Source organism: Macrotis lagotis, chromosome 1 (genome assembly GCF_037893015.1).
Source record: "Macrotis lagotis isolate mMagLag1 chromosome 1, bilby.v1.9.chrom.fasta, whole genome shotgun sequence".
Taxonomy (NCBI): Eukaryota; Metazoa; Chordata; class Mammalia; order Peramelemorphia; family Peramelidae; genus Macrotis; species Macrotis lagotis.
The window spans coordinates 332946992-332971228 of NC_133658.1; the positions used below are offsets into that span (position 1 = coordinate 332946992).

Here is a 24237-nt window from a genome sequence, read left to right on the forward strand (position 1 = left end):
TCCCCAAAGACCCTTAATAAGCAATTAATAAGCTATTTGATTGATTTTTATAGCATCCCTAGCAAGTAACATCTTATCTTCCACTGAGGTACAGTGAGCAGATAAGCCTTAAATTGCAATCTGGTTATTTCAATGATATTCTCAAGTACAATTTTTTTTTTTTGCAAGGCAATGGGGTTAAGTGACTTGCCAAAGGTTACACAGCTAAGTAAGTATTAAATGTCTGAGGCCATATTTGAATTCAGATCCTCCTGACTCCAGGGCCTGTGCTCTATCCATTGTGCCACCTATCTACCCCCGTACAAAGTCTTTCAATGAAATGTTTATTTATTGAAGAGGAAGTAACAATGTGATAGAAAATTCATTAATATTGAATTCCATTCATTCATATTAAATGACCCCAGATGCTTTCTTTTCATCATTTACAAAGAAAAAACATATTAAACAAAATAGTGAAGAATGATTTTGGGCAAGGAACTTCTCTATATCTCAATCTCTTCATCTTTAAAACCAGGATAATACTTAGCTGATGGGGCTGTTGGGAGAAAATACTTTGGAAAACTATAGAGGCTTAAGCTGTTATTTTAACTTGACAAAGTTGTGCTGAAAAGCAAATTCTATTATAATATAATAGAGCAAATCTTGAATTTTGCAGTGGCCATCTTCCTGAAAAGTTGTGTAAATTGAATTCCTGGAAATAAAATCCTATTTTGAATGCTGTAAGAGTGCAACTATATATTGAGAAGTAGGATGAAGTAGTGAAAAGAGCAATGAACTTAGAAACAGGTGATTATTGGGTTCAAATTCCTGTTACGTGGTTATTCAGTTATTTTTGACTTTTCATTACCTCATAGACAATCCTCCACTATCTCTTGAAGTCTGTCCAAATTAATATTCGTGGTTTCCATATTTTCTATCCATCTCATGCTTTGCTGTCCCCTTTTCCCTTTGCCTTTAGTATTTTCCAACAACAGGATTTTTTCCAATGACTACTGCCTTCTTATTATGTGACCAAAGTATTTAAATTTCAGTTTTAGTATTTGACCTTTCAGTGAACAGCCTGAATTAATTTCTTTAAGTATTGACTAATTTGACCTCCTTGCTGTCCATGGGATTCTCAAAGTCTTCTATAACACCATAATTGCAGAGCATCTATTCTACTATATCATCTTTTCTTAAAATCCAACTTTCATAGCCACACATTGCTATTGGAAAAACCAGAGCTTTGGCAAGGAAATGTCTCTACTTTTAGTATGCTGTTCAGATTTGCTATAACTTTCCTTCCAAGCAACAAGTATCTTTTAATTTCATGGTTACAGTTGCCTTCTGCAGTGATCTCCAAGCCCAAGAATATGAAATCTTATATGATTTCCATTTCTTCTATTTGCCAGTTGGGACCAGTTGCCAAGATCTTAGTTTTTTTGATGTTGTTTCAAGTTAGCTTTTCCACTTTCTTCTTTCACTCTCAAGAGGCTTCTCAATTTCTTTTCACTTTCTGCCAGGAGATGTTTTGATCTGCATATCTGAGATTGTTGATATTTCTTCCAGAAACCTTAATTCCAGTTTCTGATTTATCTGATTCCCAATCTTAAACCAATCAGTGGTTCCATGTTCAGTTCCTTGCTTCTTAGCCTATATAGCAGTTCCTCCGGAGATAAGAAGATCTGGTGTTCCCATCTCTTTGAGAGCTTGCCAATTTTATGATGATCTAGATAGAGGTTTTTGTGTAAACAATGAAGTAGTAGATGTTTTTCTGGAACTCCCTTACTTTCTCCATTATCCAACAAATGTTTGCAATTAGTTCCTCTAAAAACAAGTTTGCTTTTCTGATAATTTTCAGTTCATATATTACTCAAGTCTAGCTTTTAGAATCTTAAGCATAACCTTGCTGTTGTGTGAAATGATCATAATTGGTTATTTGAACATTCCTTGATATTTTCCTTCTTTAGGATTGGGAAGTAAACTGACTTCCTCACCTCCACTCTCCTTATTGTTAGCATTATCTCTGAAGGTCCATAGGATTTCATTCTGCAGGATGTCTGACTCTAGATCTGTAACCTTACCATTATGGCTATCAGTGGTCGTAGTTGTTTAATTCTTTTATGCATTTTTGCCAGCTCTTTTTTCTGCTCCTGCTTAATCTTTATCATTTTTTGCCTTTTGTCATGCTCATTTTTGCATGAAATTTAATTTTCTTGAAGAGATCTTATTTTACTCATTCTTTTATTTTCTTCTAGTTCTTTGTATTGATTATTTAAGAAAACCTTATCTCTCCTTGCTAATCTCTGAAATTCTGCATTCAGTTGGGTGTATACATTTCCCTTTCTCTTTTCTTTTCCCTTTTCCTTTCCTTCTTTTCTCAGCCATTTTCCGCATCATTAAAAAAAAAAACCTCCAGTGGAAAGGAGGAAGGATTGGGAATCAAGAAGTTAATTATTAAATGTATGACCTTGTGATAAATCAAGGTGTAAAAACAAGGCTTAGACCAGATGATTTCTAAAAAAAGAAATTAAATATTAAATTAAAATTTTAAAATTAAAATTGTATTAAAATTAAACGTAAAAATTAAATTATTAAAATAAAAATTCAACTACCCACATCACTACTATGATTATGATATTTACTTATTATTATTAGAAGCAAGTTTTAAGTATTTCAAGGAGCTATTTTTTTGGTAAATGTCCATCTTATGTTTATTTTGTTATTCTTGGATTTTGTGCATCTGGTTTTCTTAAAGCGTCCCCAGCTCTAACCCCAGGGCAGCGCCAGTTTTTTGCAGATGATGTCATCCGGAATAAGTTACTCCCGGCTCAGGGTAGCCCTGGACACATGGCGCGCCGAGGAATCTAAATTCGTCAGAGCGCGGGCTCCTCTCGGCCTTTTGAAACGAGCTGAACCGGGAAGCCCGGCTGCCCTTAAGTAACATGGCCTCCCCGCATTGTCCGCGGCGGAAAACGCCCTCAGCTAGGGCGGCGGCGGCCCTAGCCCGGCCTGGAGCGCGGCACGCTGCCCTCACTTAACATGGCGGCCCTCACGATGTCCTTGGGGCAGGGCCCCTTCTGGCCACACCCCTTTGGCTTCAGGGGGAAGCGCGGGAGCCCCGCCTCATTTCCGGAGAAAGCCTTGAAAAAGAAAAAAAAAGCGATTGAAAAAAAGGCCCCAGAAGATGGCGGTGCTGGCCGGGCGGGGGCGGCGGCTTGCTGTTTGAATTCTAGCGGCGCCAGCGGAGTCTGGACGATCGGCTCCGCGGGGAAAGGTCCCGCCTGGCCCGGGGAGCGGGAACCAACCGCCGCCGTCGCCATGGACTCGGCGCTGGGGGAGGATGCTACCCTGCCAGTGGGGCTCAACGGCAGCAGGTGGGCCCGGCCCGGCCCGGCCCGCCCGGCCGCCTCGGGGCCCGGCTCCGCTGCGGGCGCTCCGCCATGGGCGGGGCGGGCGGGGGCGCGGCTCGGGGGTTAGAGGGCAGAGGGTGGAGGTCAGGAGCTTGGGACGTGAGGGGCTTGGGGGGCAGCCTGGGGATGGTGTATGCACAGGATTCGGGGTGCAGAGCAGTTTGAATCGGGGGGTGTGGGAGGGGTTTTGAGGTAGTTGAGGGTAATTTGTAGGGAGGCTCCTTTGGGGTGCGGGGGACGAGGTGAGCTTGGGAGGGGCTGAGATCGTTTAGGGAAGCTATTTTAAGATGAGGATAATTTTGAGGTGTAGAGGGAGTTTGGTGGAGAGATGATGGGGGGTCGAGGATAGTTGCAAATTACACTTAAGAGAGAAGGGGCGATATGGTGGGTTTGAAGTAGTATAGGATGAAGAGATGATTTGGGGGATGGATGGGTATTTGGGGTAAAGCAAAGCCTTGTAGGGGTAGGGGTGATATAGGACTAAGGGATGTTTGGGGGGGTTAAAGGTGAAGAGATGATTTAGAGGGGAACTGGAGGCATACGAGGTAGTGCGGGGTGTGCAGTAATTGGGGGTATAGGAGATTATGGTGTAGTGATGACTCAAGGATTTAGGGATAGTGTTAGGGCGGGCTTCTGGGCTGCTTGCAGAATTCAGTATCTGTTCATGAAAACAGGGCAACAATCCAAACCAGCCACACTGCCACAAAATCGAGGGGGCCCAGAGGGTTGCTGCAGCCTGCAGGTTTGACACACCTGCTTTAGGGGGGTGTGTGTGTAAAGTACTCTAGGGTGAGGGGACGATTTGAAGAGGCAGATGTACTGTAGGGGCAGAACTACATAGAGGTACAGGGATGGAGTTGAGTTCCTTCAACAGGCCTGGGGTTAAGAGATGAAGGGTCATCTGAGAAAAACTGCAAGACCAGTGTCACTAGATTGCAAGTAGTCTGGGGATAAGATGTTAGTTGACTGGCTATATAGGAAGAGTTCAGATTATGGAGGCCTTTAAAAACCAAAGAGGATTTTATAATTGATCCTGGAGGCATTAGGGAAACTGGAGATTATGGGGGTTGGTGGTGGGAGAATAGACATGCAAGTAATAAGTGTCACTTGGAAAGAATTTGAGTGAGAAAGATTTGAAGCTTGGTAACCAAGAGTCTGGGCATGAAATGATGACTTGAGATGGTAGGGGTATTGTTTGGGGATATGGATAGTAGCCTGGGTTAAAGGAGTGTTTTAGGGGCATTCAAGACTGAGGTAGAGGCAGGTTACAGGGTTGGAGTTTAGGGTGTAGTTAATTTGATGTGAGAAAGAGTATTCCCAGGGTTACAGCATTAATGGAGTGAAAAGTATTGGAATTATATACTTGTATCATTTGGAATTACAGAATAGTTATATAGTGTATGCAGTGGACTAGTGAAGTGACTTCATGCCTGGGGTAATTGGAATGGGAAGGTGGTTTATGTGAGAGTATGTTGAGAGAGTCATGTAAGTATATATGGGATCATATATATGTGTATATATATATATATATATATATATATATATATATATATGTAGGTGCTAGAAATAGTATAAAGTACACTGTTAGTCAAGATATAGTAATTGATCTGGTTTAGTTTGCAGGAAGTAATTTTGGGTTAATGTTAGTGATAAGATGAGAAATAGTGAGTACCAGAACTGAAGTGAAGTTATGTGAGTGGAGAGAGGGTCTGTGAGAAACGCTGTGAATGTAGAATGGTATATAACCTGACAATGAATGGGATAAGGGAGAATGAGAGATTGAGGAATGATAACCTAGAGGTTATACAAATCTGTGAGACTGGAAGAATGGTTGATCTTTGACAGAAATAGGGAGGCTTGGAGGAAGAGAGGATTTGGGGAGTGGGAGAGAATGAGTTCAGTTTTGGATGTGTTGTTTGAGGTATCTAATAGTCAACTGATGTGGCATTGAAGCTCAGCGGAGAGACTGGGACTCATTATATAGATCTGGAAGTGCTTTGTAAAGGAATGACAGTTTAAATTGTTGGAAATAAAGTATAGAGGGAGAAAAGTGATCTTAGGAAATACCTACCATTGGGGAGAAGCCTGAGTTAGAAGATAATTCACTAAATGTGACTGAGAAAGAGTGATCAGACAGAGGAACCAGGAGAAAATGTCACAAAAAGATTGAAAAGACCATCAGATCTTTGCTAATTTAGGACAGCTAGATGGTGCAGTGAATGGACTTCTGGGCTTAAAGTCAGGAAGATTCATTAAATTCAGCTTCAGACACTTGGTAAAACTGTGTGATCCTGGGCAAGTCATTTAACTGTTTGCATCATTTTCTTCATTTGTAAAATGAGCTGAGAAGGAAATGGCAAATCAGTATCTTTGCCAATAAACCCCAAATGGGGTTGCAAAGAGTCAGACGTGACAGAAAAATGGCTTAACAACAAATTTTCCATGTTGAATGATTAAGTTAGAAAACAAAATACAAAGATTGCTGAGTAAGAGAAGAGGAAGAATTTATCTTAGAAATGGAGGAGATAAAGGAAATAGCTGGGGGTGGGTGGGGGGGTAGTAGGGTCTAATGAAAAATTTTAGAACTGGACATGCTTATAGACAGTAGAGAAGGAACTAGTAGGGAAAGGCTAAGGAGGGAATTAAAGGTTCACTGAGCTGGAGGAAAGATTGGATGAAATCAAGAGAGCACATGTAAAAGGGTTAGCTTTGGTCATGAATGAGGCCACCTATTGTGGGAAGGTGAGGTCAAATCTCCAGACTGAATGAAAAAAGATTATGACAAAAAAATGAAGCAGAAAAATCACTGAATTTGACAATATATATCTAGTATTCTGCCTTAGTCATTGCTAACTCCTGCTCTATTGGAGGAAGTATATTTCATTATTCCTTCTCTAGGGCCTTCATTTGTTTTTTCCATTACTTAGAGTTAATTTTTACTTATCTTTTTATATTATAGTTGTAATACTGTTCTCATTTCTACTTATTTTTTTTTTGTTGTTGTTGTTTTTGTTTTTGTTTTTTGCAAGGCAAATGGGGTTAAGTGGCTTGCCCAAGGCCACACAGCTTGGTAATTATTAAGTGTCTGAGACCGGATTTGAACCCAGGTGCTCCTGACTCCAGGGCCGGTGCTTTATCCACTGCGCCACCTAGCCGCCCCTTCTACTTATTTTTTAAGAATTTATTATTTTTAATTATTTTCTTTAAAAAATGTTAGTTCCAAATTCTTTCTTCCTCTCATTCCTGAGGTGACACTGAGAAGACAAACATATTAACTATACATGTGGAAAAATATAAAACATATTTTCATATTAGCTATATTGCCAAAAAAACCAAGCTGGAAAATTATATTTCAGTTTGCACTCAGAATTCATCAATTCACTCTCTGGAGGTGGGTAGCATTTTTTCATCTTGAGTATTTTGGAATTGTCTTGGATCATGGTAGTGATCAGAGTAGCCATTCCAGCTTCACGGTTTATCATCATTACAACATTGCAATTAACTGTGTGCAGGAGCATATTAGTTCTCACTTCACTTTGTACCAGTTCATGCAGGTCTTAACCATGTTTTCCCGACCTTCTCCCTCATTTTTTTTTTACAAGGCAATGGGGTTAAGTGATTTGCCCAAGGTCATGCAGCTAAATATTATATGTCTGAGGCTGGATTTGAACTCAGGTCCTCCTGACTTCAGGGCTGGTACTTTATCCACTGAACCACTTGGCTGCCCCCCCCATTTCCTATAGTATTCCATCACAATCATATGCCACAACTTGTTCAGTCATTCTGCAATTGATGTACATCCCCTCTATTCCAAGTTCTTTTTTGCCACTACAAAAAAGAGCTGCAATGAATATTTTGAACATATAGTTATTTTTTTCCTTTTTTCTTTGCTTTCTTTAGGCTACAGACCACTGAGATCCAGTGGTATTGCTGGATCAAAGGGTATGCAGTTTTATAGTCCTTTGGGCATAGTTGAAGAATGGTTGGACTTGTTCTCCACATGATTGTTCTGAACCCTGAATGTCTTATGACCTTCCAGTTATTTGTTAACTTAGTCTCCTAATTTTCTGGAAAGAAGGCTATCATCTAACATGACATTCCCCCTTCTGTTTCTTAAAACTTTTCAGCATTATTGCCCACTTTATCTTATGTTCATCCAGTCACAGAAGAGAGGTATTTTTATTCTTGGTTGAGACTAATCCCTATCTACCTGTTCTCTTGGTCCCATTTCTTCCTCCTTTCTTCTGGACCTTGTTCCAACAATCTTTGAAATTTTCAGTTCTCTCTGCATTCCAAGTCCTTATAAACACCTCTTTAAATAATTATCTACAATCAGTTTCCTTAGCACCCATTTAATTTAACTTCTATACCCATCACTTAACCATAAGGCTTTCCAGAATCCCCAATGACCTGTTTGTTGAACATAATTGATCTTTTTTTCACTTTATTTTTCTTGACCTCTACAGCATTTGACATTGTTAGCTATTTCCACTACTGAATACAATTTCTGTTTTGGTTTCAGAGACACTATACTTTTTTAGCTCTCTCTAGAGCTGGAAGGTACCCAGTGGGTTAACTAGCCCTGACCCCTTATTTTATAGATAAGGAAACTAAGACCTAGGGAACTCAAGTGACCTTTTTGAAGGTCAGGGAAATAGTGAGCATCAGACACAGGATTTAAGCCTAGGACATATGATTCTAAAGCTATTGTTTTTTTTTTCCCCATGGTACCATACTGTTTTTTTCCCCATCCACTGGTTTGTAAGAAAATTGCTTTCAACACAACCAGTCTGTCTTTGATAGAGCCCAAAACTGTTCCAGGGATTCCTACTCTGAAGGACAATTAAATTTCAGTTTCATATCTAATAATTGAAGATGAAGGTATCAGTGCCCCAACTAAACAGCAGCTCAGAAATTATCTAACCTTCTCTTAGTTTGAACTTGGATTTTCATTAAGAGGTTGGTTATCACTTTTCTGCAATTTTTTGAGAGCTTTGGCTTTCTGAATGATTTGGCTTTTTGTTTCCTTTCACCTTGAATTTCTCCAATTGATCTACCTCCTCCAACCTTCCATACTTGGTGAGGAAGATCATGATTTTATTCTAACACATGAAGGAAGCCTTTGTGGCCTCCATGGTAGTGGCTTTTTGGTTGGGGGTCTTAACTGGGAAGAAGAGACAACTGAGCTCAAAATAACTTTGAGTATAAGCTGGTAACTTCTGTCTCTGGTAATCTATAGGAGTGCCATGCATTTGAGAGCATAGGGGGAGGGAAGGACAGACTACATCTTTGTCAGGGTTTAAGTGGCAGAGGAAAGTAGGCAGGTAGATGGTGACAGGCATAGTTGGTGAGCATAAGGTTTCTGTGTTCAAGAGAGACATAATCTAGTCCAGAGTTATTTCTTCCCTGTTCATTTGAATTAGATCGATTGAGTCCAACCACTTCATTTTACGGATGAGGAGACTGAGGCCCAGGAAAAGGAAGTTGCTTGTCTGAAGTCACACAATAGTGGCAGAGCTTAGACACTTAGCATAGTCCCCAGCCCATAGACACTTGGTACATATTTATTGACTGTGTGTCCGTCCGTCTTTTTAAGAGCAGCTTCCTCACTCACTTACAACAGTGATCTTGAAAATGGGTGCTGTGGAATGCTTGTTACCCCAAGGTGACTGTAAGGAATGATTGATTAACCAGCCATTCAGAGAGCTGGAAGATGGGTGGTATTTCACTCTGCTCTCTGCCCTCCTCTCTTTTCCCTTTCTCCCTCCCCTTCAGTCCCCCACCCCCCAGCTAATCAGCTGATGGCTCTTAGATCTTTATATCTAACCTCAATCTTTTTCTTCAACTCCAATCCACATCACCAACTACCTACTGAGAATTTTGAACCAGGTGTCCCATAAGGCTCATCATTTCCAAATCATTTCTTGCATCAAACTTACCGCTTTTGAACTTGATTATTTCTGCTGAGTGTATCTTATCAACTCCCTTCTAGTAACTTGGATTATTGGCCTTGGTGCAATCCTTGACTCTTCATTTGCCCTCTGCCCACATATTTAGTCTTGTCATTTCTACCTCCACAATATCTCTTCAGTGTTCCCTTCTCTTCTCACTCGATCACCACCTTAGTTAAGAACCTTACCTGAACTTTTACTGTAGACTCCTAGTTGTTTTCTCTACCTCTAATATCTCTCTGTGAAATCATTTTCCACACAGCTGCCAAAGTGATTGTTCTCAAGCAGGGTTGGGGAACCTTGTTTTCTGCCAAGGACTGTTTGGATATTTTTAACATCATTCTTGGGCTCTTTTTGGTCAAACATTTTATTAATTCACCCCTAAGAAGTACTAGATTTATTGAATTCCAAGTCCTGCCTGAGGTTGCTTGGGCAATGCCAGACCAAATCCAGCAGGCAGGAGGGTTCCCCATCCCTTTTCTAAAGCACATATTTGAACAGGTCATTGTTCTTCTCAGTAAACTTTAGTAGTTCCTTATTAACTCTAAGTTGAAATGTTATTTTATCTTCATCTCATTTAAAAAGTTTTGTTTTGTGTAAATTTTATAATTATAAAATTATTAGCATCATGTTCATGTATAAACTTATAGGTTTTTTTTTTTTAGGTTTTTGCAAGGCAAATAGGGTTAAGTGGCTTGCCCAAGGCCACACAGCTAGGTAATTATTAAGTGTCTGAGACTGAATTTGAACCCAGGTACTCCTGACTCCAGGGTTGGTGCTTTATCCACTGCGCCACCTAGCTGCCCCTCATGTATAAACTTATAAATAAAAAAATTTTAAAAAGTATTTTGGGAATCTTTGTGTAAAATTTTTTTACTATTGGGGCATAGGATAAATAAAGTTTGGAGACTATTGCACAGCATTACACCACTCTTCTTTAATTGCTTTCAAACAAAATTCACATAAAGGGATCTTATTTTAAATACTGAAAATTGATAGAGTTGTAATGATATCCGGTTTGTCCATTGTATCCTTCCCTGTCCCCAAAGTCATCTTTTCTTCAATACCTTCTCTGAATTATTTGAATGACCTTTCAGGTCATTCACCAACTCAAGTAGAGGTGGCCCAAGGGTTAGGTTAAATGCTTCTGTTTCATATGACTTCTTTGCAGAACTTGGTAAGGAAGGGACAAGCTAAAGGCAAGTAAGAGGAAGTTCAGGTGTTAACTTGAACTAATTAGTGTAGTAAATGTTACCTGCCTAACTTGAAGGTGTAAGGCAGAAGAGTTAATTAACTGTATGAGCTAGTAATAATAATAGTAGACATTTATGTAGCTCCCATATAGTTGCTCATTTATTCATTAGGACAACCCAATAAGGTAGTTAAGTTTTTTTTATTCCCGTTTACAGATGGGGGGGGAATGACTTGCACATAGTTGCTCAGCTAGTAAATGTTGGAGGTGGGATTCAAATCCATGTCTCTCCTGATTCCAAGTCCATCTTGGTCAAAAGTCATACTTAGACAAATTCTTTAAAACCTAACTCAATTGCCACTTGTCCAAGGGGGCTTCATTATTTCTTCAAGTTTACCACAGTCTTTCCCAGACTAAAATTTCAAACTGAATCCAGTATAATTATGACACCAACACTGGGCCTTGAGAAGAGTTGAGATGATATATCCCTTTCCTCATTTTGCACTGGTAGGGGAGTATGGGCATAAAATATTATATATATCATCAGATGATTGACTTTGCTGAATTGATTACTTCCCTTTAATTTTGTGTGAGAAAGGATAGCTGGAAAACGGAGTAGGTGTATATTTGAAAGTGATACCAATAAAACCAAGATAAAAAAAGATGAAATGAAAATGATCTTTTCTGCTTCATGTGTTTTGTACCTGTCTTAATTGCTTATATTTGATGTTACTATATACTTGTGGATATATCATGGCCCTCCATCTAGACTATAATCTCCATATGGACAGAATATTTTAACTATCTATAACAGTGTTTGATGTGGAATGACTCCAAAGGATCCATAGCTTAACTAAAAGAAATTATTGACTGACTATAGAGGGTTGGAAGATGGTTAGCATCTCACCCTGCTATCTTCTTCCCTTCCCTCCACTTTCCAGCCAATCATAGACTTAACTCCAGTATTAGTTAACATTATAGAGTAGGCACTTTAACTGCTGAATGAATGATTGAATGTGGTATTCTCACTGAACCTTTAGGAAATAATAAAGGTAGAGTCTGATTTAAAAAAAAATAAATTGAGGGGCAGCTCAGTGGTGCAGTGGATAGAGTATTGGTCCCGAAGTCAGGAGGACCTTAGTTCAAATCTTGAGACTTATTAGCTAAATGACCCTGGGCAAGTCCCTTAATCCAATCCCCTCTCCTCCCAAAACAAAAGTAACTTGAAAGTTACATATTCTAACTGAGAATGTCACAAAAGGAATCTGAAATTAACAAATAACAAAACCAAACAAAAAACTCTGCAGGGATTATATTTTGGTCTATATTAAATTATAGAAAGAAAATAAGAAATACAGGACTATCTTACTCGTTTCTTGTATTTCTGTTTCTCCACTGCACAACATCTTTTAGTGATTTAGTTTACCTTGTTCTGTTTTTTTTTTTTAATTTCTTTTAGGTATCAGGCCTTTTTGTTCTTGCTGTTTTTTTGATCTTCTTTTTGGAGGTAGGTAGTGTTAAGTCACTTGTCCAGAGTCACACAGCTAATAGGTTTCTTAGACTGGGATTTGAACTCAGGTTCTTCTGACTCTAGGACTGGTGCTCTATCCACTGTACCACCTAGCTGCCTTACTTTCCCAAGCCTTTCAAATATTTTTACCTCTAAATCACATCTCTTCTTTGCTGTTTGCACTTCTATTTCTGAATCCCTGGTGTACTGTGGAAAGAGCATTAATTCTGGAGTTCGGTTCAGATCCTACTTTTGATATACCATATACTCCCTATATGAACTTCAGATTTATCACTTAACCTTTCAGTATCTCATTGTCATCACTGAAAGAAAGAGATGGAGCTGGACTAGGTGGTTTCTGAGGTCTCGTTCAATTTCTAGATCTTTGATCCCTTAATCAGGTTGTTTGTCAAAGTTTTGTCCTCCTCTCTTTGCAATCTCATTCCCACATTTTAACCACTGCCTCTCTAGATAACTCAAATATCTCTCTCCAGTCTTGACCTCTTCTCTCTAGACCCATCATTTTCCTTTCTTTCCCTTTTGCTTCAGTATCTGCTGCAAAGTTAGTGTTTCCTTGATAAGGAAAAATTACCATTCTGGTAGTGCCTAGATTCCATCCCTTCCTTTCTTTTCTTGGAACTTGTATTCATCAATCTCTCTTTATTCTCTGACTCCTTTTTTGCTGCCATAATCATACCCAAATCTCCCACATCCTTAAAAATCCTTCACTTGACACTGTCATCTCCTCTGTCTGAATGGTTGCTTCAAATTTCTCATATCCTATCTACCTGTTTTTTTCCAAATCTGGCCTTTAATCCTTTTATCTCTCCAAGTTTACCATCTGTCTCTTAATTATTGGATCCAATGGTCTTTTTTGTATAATTATTCATCTTAATCTCTGCTACATTTCACATTGTAATCTACTACTCTTTCTTGGATATTCTTTATTCCCTCAGTTGTTGTGTGACACTTTTTAACATTCCTTTTCTACATTCCTGAATCATTCATGTTTCACTACATATATGTTGGTATACTTGATATAGGGTATACCCTATTTAGGTGATTTTGTTGGTATTTTTGGGTTCAGTCAGTAAGTCAATACCATGTTTTAAGCACTTCCTATGTACTAAGTAAGCTGGGAGTACAAAGAAAATTAAAAGTCTACGGGGGGGGGGGGGCGGCGGCTAGGTGGCGCAGTGGATAAAGCATCGGCCCTGGAGTTGAGTACCTGGGTTCAAATTTGGTCTCAGACACTTAATAATTACCTAGCTGTGTGGCCTTGGGCAAGCCAATTAACCCCATTTGCCTTACAAAAACCTAAAAAAAGAAAAGGGAAAAAAGTATGGGGGAGACAAACCTGGAAATAAATTGGTACATACAAGCTATATATAGAATATAAGAGAATATAAGTGAATAGATGGATGATGATCTTAGAGGGGAAGAACCTAGCAGCTAGGAGGAGAGAGTTGGGAGGGGCACCAGAAAAGTCCTCTTTCAGAGGACTGGAATTTGAGCTGAGATATTAAAAAGACAGGGAATCTGAGGTACATAGGTGAGAAGGGAGAGAACTCCAGGAAAGAGGGACAGCAGCTAGTTGAAAAATATGGATATAGGGGATAAGAGTATCCTTTGTGATCCTTTTGATCTTGATGACTTTGGAAGAGAAAGACTGATGACTGCCCAATTTTGCTTCATTTTAATCCAGTTTACACAGAAGTCAAGACATTACTGCAAGATATCATCAGTTCTTTTCCAAAATGAAAGATGAACAACATCAATAACATTAACCTTATACATTTTACTACTTATAACTTCATTGTGCTCTTGGACTCTGTCTTAGGAATTATTTTCTCCCTAAATCACTGTCATCTCATGAACTTTCATGATGTTTAATTAGCATCTTTATGCAGGTGATACCTAGATGAATCAAATCACCAGTGATTTACTGGATATTTTAGCAGGAAGTCCTGTCAGCTTCTCAAACCCAACAACCCAAACAGAACCTATTTTTTCCTTTCCAAACCCATTCATTTTCTGTTAAGAGTTCAACCAGTCTTCTAGTTTTATAACCTGAGAATTATCCTTGACTTCTCACTTGCCAAAGTGAGACCATTCTGTCTCTACTTATCTGGACTATAGCAGTAACTCCTTATTGGTCTCACTATTTCAGCTTTCCCCTGTCAAGGCCTTCATTCACACAACTGTCCAAGTGATTTTAATGATAATAATAATAATCTAAAATGGATTATATAGAGCTTTACAATTTGCATAGTTAACCCAGTTGATTCTTATAGCAACCCTATGAGGTAGGTGCTATTTTAATACTTTTTTACAGATGAGGAAACTGAGACAGAGAAGTTAAGTGACTTACCTAGAGTCACACAACTAGTCAGTGGCTGAGGATGGATTTAAATTTAGGGCTTCCTACTTCCTAGTCCCATACTCCATCCACTGCAAACCAGGTCTGACCATTTTATTTGCCTACTCAGTAAACTCTAGTTTAGCATTTAATATGTTTAACATCTATAGTCCTTTACACCTTAATTCTAGTCCACTTTTCTAAGCTTATTCTTTATTACTCTACTTCACATTCTCTGTAGTCCAACCAAACTTGCCTTCTTGCTATTCTTCACAAGTAATCCTTCATCTTCCTATTACTATGCCTTTGTTTAGTTTATTTCCCAACTTGGAATGTACTTTTTTTTCTTTAAACCCCTGACTCTTAGAATCCCTTGTTTCCTTCAAAACTCAGCTTGGAACACTTTATCTATGAAACTTTTTCTGATTCAACCAGCTGTTTGTGTTCTTTCCCTCCATTGCTTTAATATTTATAAATATTAATTATTTCATAATTTAATCATAATAAATAAATAAAATATTTATTTTGTGTGTATACACATACCTAAATACACATTTCCCCTAATAGAATATAATCTTAAATACAAAAACTGTCTTATTTTCATCTTTCAGTGTTCAATCCTAGCACAGTACCCTGGTACATAGTAGGCACTTGATAAATGCTTTTTGATTTATTGATTGGATACCAATTCTTACCAACTCTCAATATGAAATTAATTCTTTTCTTAGGAATCTTTCACTGAGATCTGCAAGTAAATACATTTTTTCCCTCTTCTATGAGATTCCTTCATGGGAATGCTGGTATCACTAGTGTATGTTTCTTTGGATACATTATAGTTATATTTTCGTAGAATATATTTGGATATATTTTACATAAATTAGAATTATATTTTTCTGGTACTATAATAATGTTATATTAATATTCTGTAATTTATTTAGCCATTTTCTGATCATTGGACATAGAGGTGGACTCCATTCTTGCTATTACAAATAAAATAGCCTTGAATATTTTTGTACAAGTAGATCCTTTTTTCCTTTATGGTGTATTTGCCATAGTCCTTGCAATGGAATCTCTGGGTCTAGGTATGATTGGTTTAATGACTCTCATATTGTCCTCTAAAATATTTCTATATGTCTTCAACTCTTCCAGCAATGTAATTAGGGCTTTTCTCACTATTACTCTGTCAATAATAAAATTTTACATTTTTACTACCAATATTTTCCCTTTTGGTGTATGTGAGGTGATATTTTAAAACCATCTTGAGGGGCAGCTAGGTCGTGCAGTGGATAGAGCACTGGTCCTGGAGTCAGGAAGACCTGAATTCAAATATAGCCTTAGACACTTAATAATTACCTAGCTTTGTGACCTTGGGCAAGTCATGTAACCCCATTGCCTTGTAAAAACAAAAAAAACAAACCAATAAAAAAAGTCTTGATTTATATTTCTCTGATTTTTAAAAAATATAAGCATCTTTTCATATGATGTGATGTCCACCTCAAAAGTTAGGAATGTCCTTGAATATTCCTAATTTCATTTAGTAACCTGATATGTTCTATCTGTGTGTATTTTTACCCTCTTTCTCTCCAACCTAGTTCTTTTTTAAAAAATTTTCTTGAGGCATTACAGCCTCTTAGGATAATGAGTTCTTCATGTTTATGTTTGGTCTTTATCCTTGAAGCACCTGAATTGACCATTATTTTCTTGAGTCACATTCTAAAGATTTGTTGGTGGTGTCATTCCATAATCATATCATGGGCATATTTTCTTGATTTGTTGTTAGCTGAGGCTAGTGTATTTTAATGTCTTATTAGTAGTAGCTCTAGGCAGTCTTAGTATTGTCTGTTGTTAATACTCTGTCTAATCTTTTGCTTTGTTGTGCCTGTTTTCTTCTAGTGTTCTTATTTCAAATTTACCAGATGGCTCAGAAATTGATTCTAATTTTGGTCTGGGAAACACTGGTAAGTACAGCAAATGATGTGCTTTGTTCATTAAGAAGAAATCTAGGCTCCCCATTCTTAGATTTATTGGGATATCTAAGTGGTGGTTAGGTCAGAAAATTAAGCTGAAATGACCCTTGCTAAAGGATAGTTGGTGGCTCAGTAAAAATTTTATTAGTTTTTTACTCTGCCAAATTGTCTGTGATACTATTCAACTCTTATCTGTCAACTGCATTCGTCATTTTGAGATGAACCTATTTGGATTTTGTTGCTGGCTAGTTCATGGGGAATGGCTCTTAGTAAATACTGATTGTGTCATACTTAAACCAGATTATTTGGCACAAAATTATTTTGCAATTTGTGTTTTTCTGTTATCAGTAATTTCAATTTTGTGGAAAACAGATGTAATACCAAGAGAAAGAACACCTGAGTTTGAATTCTAATTGTAACCTCTAGCAGTAATGATCCTAGGCAAGTCATTAACCTTTCTGAGCTTCAGTTGTCTGATGTCTAAATTGTTAATGATGATGGTTGCACTATTCCTCTCATCCACTTAGTGCTCCACTCAAAATGACCTATTTTTGTTATGTAAACGATATTTGATCTCCTATCTTTATACATTTGCATAGGCCAGGTCTCAAGTCTGTAATGCTTTCTCTTCTCATCTCCTCATTTTCAAAACTTTGGGCTCTAAGTTCTCATTAAGCTCTAGTTCAAGTGCCACCTCTTTCCATAGACCTCTTCTGATTATCCTAGTTTTTAACCCTCCTCAAATTATTTTGTATTTATTTTGTTTATATCCTTCATTCACTTATTTGTTAAAATTCTGTATTTCTCTCATAGGATGTAGTTTCTCAAAGAGTAATAACAATTTCACTTTCATATTTGGATTCCCAGTATCTGGTATAATTTCTGGCATGTATTAGATACTTAATAAGTGTTTATTCTTTAACTGTTCTTAGATAGGGTTGAAGAAAACAATTTGTAAACCTTTAAGTACTTTAGAAATGGGAGATTTTAATTGTGTCTTCTTTGGAAAAATGAATTATTTTCTTTCTTGGAATATCTTACAGTAATAGCTTATTGGATTTGGAACTGCTTATGGAGATCACTTGGTTCAATTCCTTAATTTTACTGAGGAGGAAATAGGTCTAGAAAAGGGAAGTGACTTGCCTTAGTTGATAGTGGTATAGCCCTATTAGAACTCAGGTTTCTTAATTTCTAATTGGGAGATGTTTGTATTTTCATGAACCACAGTGCAAGGTTTCTAAACTGAGCTCCATAGACCCACAATAGCTCATAGATAGATTTTCGGGGGGGGGGCTGTGACCTTTATAAAAAACATTTTGGTAATTGTATTTCATTATAATTGATTTAAAAATATTATTCTGAGATGGTATCCATAGACTTGCAAAAGGGCCCATGACATAAAAATGGTTAAGAACCTCTTGACCTAAAGTTAATTTAGGCCTTGTGTCTCCAAATTTTTCTCTTTTGTGTTTATGTCAGAATATTTTATAATCACATATCTGAAATTTACTTGAGATTTTTATTTAGAAACATTTTGCTTCCTCTAGTGGACACTTATTTAGAAATTTCAGCCGTTTAGAGGAAAACCCAATAAATTATCAAAATCTTTGAGTAGTCAAAACAGACTTTATTTTCCCTCACAGGAGATCCCTAGGGACCTTCATTCTGCATCCATTTATTCTTACTTTTCACATTGTTTTAACTAGCTTTGTTGTTTTCTTTTATCAACTGGCAGATGATTAGAAATAGCAAATTATAGGAGAATAATTCTGAGTTGCTTGAAGCAAACTACTGCCATGGCAATAAAAAAAGGATGCGAATAGATAAAGGAAAAGCAAAGTAGTATGAGATCATTTAATATAAGAGTGAACAACCCTGTCTTCCAGTAATCCTTCTGGGCAACATTAGCATTATGTTGCAGTATAATAATTGATATTCATAATGACCCTGATCTTTAAAGAAAGTTCAGTGATTGATTATATTGTTCAGAGAGTTGGGCAGGACATTAGTGTTTATAGATTTTTAGAGCTGGAAGGGATCTTCATAGGTGAACTGATCTTACCTCATTTTACAGAGAAGGAAACTGAGACCTAGGGAGATTAAGTGATCTCCCAAGTGACCCTCTTTCTATTTTTTCATTTACCATTTTAAGGAGGAGGAAAGTGAGGCCCAGAGAGGTCATATAATTTGTTCAGAGTTAGGCAGTAAAGTGATGAAAACCTTGGTCTCTTGTCAAGAGGTTAGTACTCCTTCTATGATGATGATGTGCTCCCTTCCTTTCATATGATCATTATATTCTTGCTTAACAAGTTAGAAATGTATAGTTAAAAAACACTGAACCCAGAAATAGAGTATCTGAAATCAAGTTTTCTGTCGTTTACTCATTGTTACTAGTTGTGTGACCTTATGGCAAAGACACAACCTCTGAGCCTCTGTTTCCTTATTTATGAAATGGGAATAATTGGCTTGTTGTGAGGAAAGTTTATTGCAAACTTAAAAGCATCATATTAATGTGCATTATTACTACTTTTATATTTCTATGAGAAATTATTAAAATTCCCTCTGGAAATTTTAGAGTTTAGAAGGATAAACATCCATTTTTTTTTAAGAACAGTCTTTGTAGGTTTATATATGTTTGTGTGATTGAATCGAATGTTGGAATTTTCTTCCAAAATATATAGAACATGATGTGCACATTTCAGCAAACATATACCATGTTCTATGGATATACAAAGATAAAATATGGTCCCTATTCTCAGGGAGCTTATTGTATAGGAGGAAGAAATAAGACAGGTAAGTAGAGAAATACAATACAGATTAGAATATGTGCTCATAGATGGAACATAAAGTACAAACTGGTAATGCAAAATTGGGTTCCATCTTGTTACCTTCCTTTTTCCAGTTTCCTTGATTCAGCAAGTAGTCTTGACTTCTCTCAATGAACCCATGAGATTTTTTTTGTTTTTGATTTTTGTTTTTTTTTTTAGTTTTTGCAAGGCAATGGGGTTAAGTGGCTTGCCCAAAGTCACACAGTTAGCTTAATTATTAAGTGTCTGAGGCCGGATCTGAACTCAGGTACTTCTGACTCCGGGCCTGGTGCTCTATCCACTTTGCCACCTAGCCTCCCCAGAACCCATGAGATTTTTGTTGAGGAGATAAAACTGACCAATGTCTAATTGTAGGTAGATATGAGCAATTATCTGAGGGAATTCTGGAATCCAACTATATCCCTTTTATCTTGAGATCTCATTTCACATTATCTACACTGAAGTATTATATTTTTCATCCCAACAGAAAGTATGCAGTTCCCCAAACTTGATATTCTATCTCTTAACTCTATGAATTTATACCATCTTTCTCTTCTATCTACCTGTCTAGGATGAATTTCTTTCCATTCTGACCTTTCTGAACCTTTGCTTCCTTCAGGTAGACTGAATTTGAATTTTGGCTCGGTTTCTTATCACTTGTGTAACCTTGTATAGCTCACTTTCCTTCTCTGGACTCTGTTTTGTTAACCTGCAAAATAGAGGGGTTGGACTAGCCTAGATTATCCCATTCTCTCCAGCTCTATGAGTTTAATTGCTATCATATCACCATGTGTATAGAACATTTTGTTTGGAGGTTATTAGTTCATATTCTGTCATCCTCTTTGTATTTGGGTTAAGTTTATACAATTTAAAAATAATAAATATGGCATTTTTGGGATTTAGTTAGATCCACGTTAGTAAATTGTAACTAAAAAAAAAGTTATGTAGCTCAGCACAATGTATATTTCTTTTCATTCTGTTTTCCTCAGGCCCCTTTCCCAATATGAATTTTGGATTATTTGCATACTGTATATTTTTTCAAGTATTTCTCTTCATAATTTTTAGAGTTCCCAAATGCTGCAGAAGAAATTGTATCTCCCACCAGAGTTCGAAACATGAAAGACTTTGAAAATGTAAGTGGAACTATCTCTGTTACCCTAGTTAACAAATCAAGTTTGTTATCTCCTGCAATCCACAACCCAGAGGGAGTTGTATTTTCAGAGAACTATTAAGGCTAGAGAAGGAACATTTTCCTGGTGGCATCTTAAGATTGATACTAAATCTTTTAGCCTTGATTATGAGTGCAAGAAGCTACTCATTTTACTCCTAGAAAGGGGGAATAGGTACCTTGAGTAGCAAAAATTTGTCTTTTATTAATAAAATTTGGGATTTATTTTTAAAATGTCTGAGCCTATTGGTGTTGACTCCAGCTTTCATTTACCTTTCAATTCTTGGATTTTTAAAGATGCTTCCCATAATTTAGGATGTTGTCAAGTCACAGAGTTTTAGTTTTTTTTCCTGTGAAATTTTTGATGTTGTTAGGGTTTACCATATCACACAGATGAACTTTGAATTTTACTAGACTTATCTTCATTTCTATCATAATACATGCTAGAGGCATCAATGTAATATTTTGTGCTAACTTTCAAATAAACAGAATGCTAAATGAGATTTGGAATTGCTAGTTTAAAAAAACTATTAATTTCCTCGACCCCATATGTTTCCATGACCCCATTTTTTTTTTTTATAAAGATACTGGAGTGGTTTTCTTTCTCTTAACTCATTTTGTAGATGAAGAAGCTAAGGCAAACAGGGTTAAGTGACTTGACTAGGATCACACAGTTAGTAGGTGTTTGAGGCCAGTTTTGAGTTCATAAAGTTTGAGTTTTCCTTATTTCAGGCCTGGCACTCTATCTACTGTTGTTCCCTCTTTTGCTTTTTTTAAAATAGTAATTTCCTACTGTCTCTCTTTTCCACATCCCTCTCCCCTTCCCTCTCCATCTCCTTTTGAACTTTTTTTTTTGTAACAAAAAAATGGCAAAACTCTCAGTAACAGAGCAAATAGTGTTTCATGCCCATAGACCCCTATCTCTCTCCTGAGAAGGGGGTGTTTATTTTTTCAACTAGCTGTCTTTTGCATGTGTTTTCATTTATAATCACAGTCAACACGATATGGTAGGTAATTAGCTATCCTTGAAGCCAGAAGAGCTGAGTTAAAGTGTTGCTTTCTGACAGATACTGGCTATATGACCTTAGACAAATCAGGAGAAATTCCCTTTCCACAGGTCTCTCTATAAAACCAAAAGTAGCAGAGAAGGTAAAGCTTATCAACTTGTATTGATAGAGGAAGTTCCTCACCAAGAATTTCCTTACTGATGAAATCATAGAAGGTTCACTTTAAAACAAAAACAAGCTGGTTGCAATTAATTCTGTCTATTGTTGTCCTAGTTCTGCTTGCTTTCCTCCTCTACATTAGTCTCTAGATATGCCCATGTCCCTTTGAATTCTTTTTTTTGGGTTTTTTTTTTTTTTTTTTTTTTTTGGTTTTTGCAAGGCAAATGGGGTTAAGTGGCTTGCCCAAGACTACACAGCTAGGTAATTATTAAGTGTCTGAGATCGGATTTGAACCCAGGTACTCCTGACTCCAGGGCTAGTGCTCTATCCACTGCGCCACCTAGCTGCCCCTTGAATTCTTTATAGTCATTCTTTTTTCTACTTAAGAACAATATTCTGTTACAAAATGCAGTTTGGCCATTCTCAAATTGATAGAAACTCACATTGTTTGCAGGTTTTTGACCACCATCTAAGCTGCTGCTGTTCATCTTTTCTTATATAAGGAGCTTTTCTCCTGTGATTGAACTCCTTGGTGTATATGTTCAGTAGTGGATGGAATTTATTTCATATCCTATTTCTAATTAGTGTATTAGAACTTTCAAATTTGTAGTTGAGAATTTTACTTATTTAATAGGGGAGGTCATGGCTATGTTTTCAGCTCAGAGGAAAATAGATCTTTCCCTCCCATTTCTAGCTCTTCCGAACAACTTAGCTGTAAGATTCACTCATTTATCAAGAATGGGTTAGAACCTTCTTCATTTGTTTCCAGCTGAAATCCATAGTATAGGAGATGGAGTAGATATTTATCAAAGAAGGACTGGAGGAAACAAATGGGATAAGGCTTTGCAATTATATTTCTTTATCCCCAATTGTCTTTCTGGAATGGAGCACTGCTGTCTTTGGATTTAATTTAGAATACTCATTACCTCTAATAGTTATCTGCAAACCACCAGTGACCAATTGAAGAAATTACTTGTCAGATTTGTAATGGAAACAAGTAATTTCTGAGCTTTGAGTAGTAGTAATTTCAGCTGTACAAACTCTATGTTGTGGGGTCTGGTCCTCAAATGGATAAAATCTGATTATCATGTGTTGCATATAATTAAAATGTGCTTTACTATTAAATGGTCTTTCTTGTTTCATGTTCATTTTTCATTTGATTGAAGTTTTTCTGAGTCAAAGTGATCTTGAAGACCTAATAATGTGCAAAGCTAGTGAGCTTATGAAGGCAGCCTACTGCCCATGGTGCCAATATCTTTAAGGATTTATGATTTTTTCTTTATGACTCAAGTCCTTTAGGCTGCTGTTGGGTTTTATAGCATTAATATTTTTTATTATGGCATTTTCAGGAGCAAATACCATAATTGAAATTGAATTGGCCACTCTTTTAGATATATCCCCCTCACAAGTTTTTGAAGTCACTTGAATATTTCTTTCGGGCTGAATCATTAAATGTTTGCTTTCTTCCCTAAGATGACTTCAACATTTTTTTGGAAAACTTTTTAAAGATACATTTGTTTTGGTTTCTTGAATTGTACACATACTTGTGGATAAAGATGACTTGTTTTGGTGGCAACAATAACTCATATTCAGTGTTCTACAGTTTGCAGAAGACTTTTTTTGCACATTATATTATTTTTCTAAGAAAGATAGGTATAAACTCCATTTTGCAGTAGATGAAAGTGAGTCTCAGAGAGGAGAAAACTTTTATAAATTGATAGGTCTAGTGTACTTATCCTATTAATGTAATCATAGAATTTCAGATTTGGATAGGACCTATGATAGGTTTCATTTTGTAGATGAGACTGAGAGCTGCAAAGGGAGTTGCTCAAAGTCTGAAAAACTAGTCAGTGGGGAAAAACAGGATTCGGTCCTGGGTTTTGTGACTCAAAGTCTAATCCTTTCTTCTACCTCTACTTTACCTTTTGAGGGTCCCTAGATCATGGATTTAGAACTGAGAAGCCTTAGAAATGAGTGAGTTTAGGTCTTTCACTTTACACATTCTAGTAATGTAATCACATAGGTGGCATATGCATAGGGTTCAGTCAGAAATAGTTATATTTCTAAATGATTTTCAAATTAAACATACACACTTATCTTTGGTCATTTAGAATTATAAAGGACTCACTCTGAGATGAGAGCATATTTTTCTTTGAGCCATGCTAGACCTAGCAGCAGAGGTATATAATCGATTGTTGGATGAATCTCCAATTCAGAAAAAAGTTGTTCATTCAGCCTTTCAGTGAGAACAAATTTAGCTTTTTAGCCTTTTAATGCTATTACTCTCTGTTGGATGCCTTACATTTATTTCTGCCATTTTGTATAGCTCATTATCATAGGGTATTATCCATTTCCTTTCCAGGAAGGTAAGGGAATTAAGACACTGAATTATTGTTCATTATTGGGTCATGTGATGTACCTATGACAGAGCAAGAAGGTATTGGATGTTAGCTCATTTACAAGTTCATGTTCTTCATTTTGTAATGCAGCCAATCTTTTCAATAGTTTGAGGACAGGGTAATGTTACCTTAAGACCTCTTAAAATGAAATTTAGTATACTGTTTAGTATGAATTTGGTTCATTCTTAGGTGGGCAACCCTTAAAAACTAAAATTGTCAGCCTGTGTTGGGAAACAGTGTTTTAGTGGAGAGGAATTGAGTATAATGATAGCCTTTTTTTAGCCCCCTATATTTATTTGCCTGCTTATCCATTTTAAATACCATAC

The 24237-nt window shown here is 37.0% G+C and overlaps 1 protein-coding gene across 6 annotated transcripts in view; it reads left to right on the forward strand.

The window, feature by feature from the left end:
- The first annotated feature begins 3021 nt into the window (after positions 1-3021).
- The window catches only part of CDK5RAP2 (CDK5 regulatory subunit associated protein 2), a 168470-nt gene continuing 147254 nt past the window's right edge, over positions 3022-24237 (forward strand). For 4 of the 6 annotated variants that reach the window (XM_074211715.1, XM_074211718.1, XM_074211716.1 and 1 more), the window contains exons 1-3: positions 3022-3356; positions 16298-16362; positions 20244-20311. In XM_074211715.1, coding sequence (XP_074067816.1) covers positions 3022-3356; positions 16298-16362; positions 20244-20311 — 468 coding nt within the window. Of the gene's footprint in view, positions 3357-12029; positions 12043-16297; positions 16363-20243; positions 20312-24237 lie in introns of those variants that run through there. The other 2 variants (XM_074211720.1, XM_074211719.1) reach the window with 2 other exon arrangements.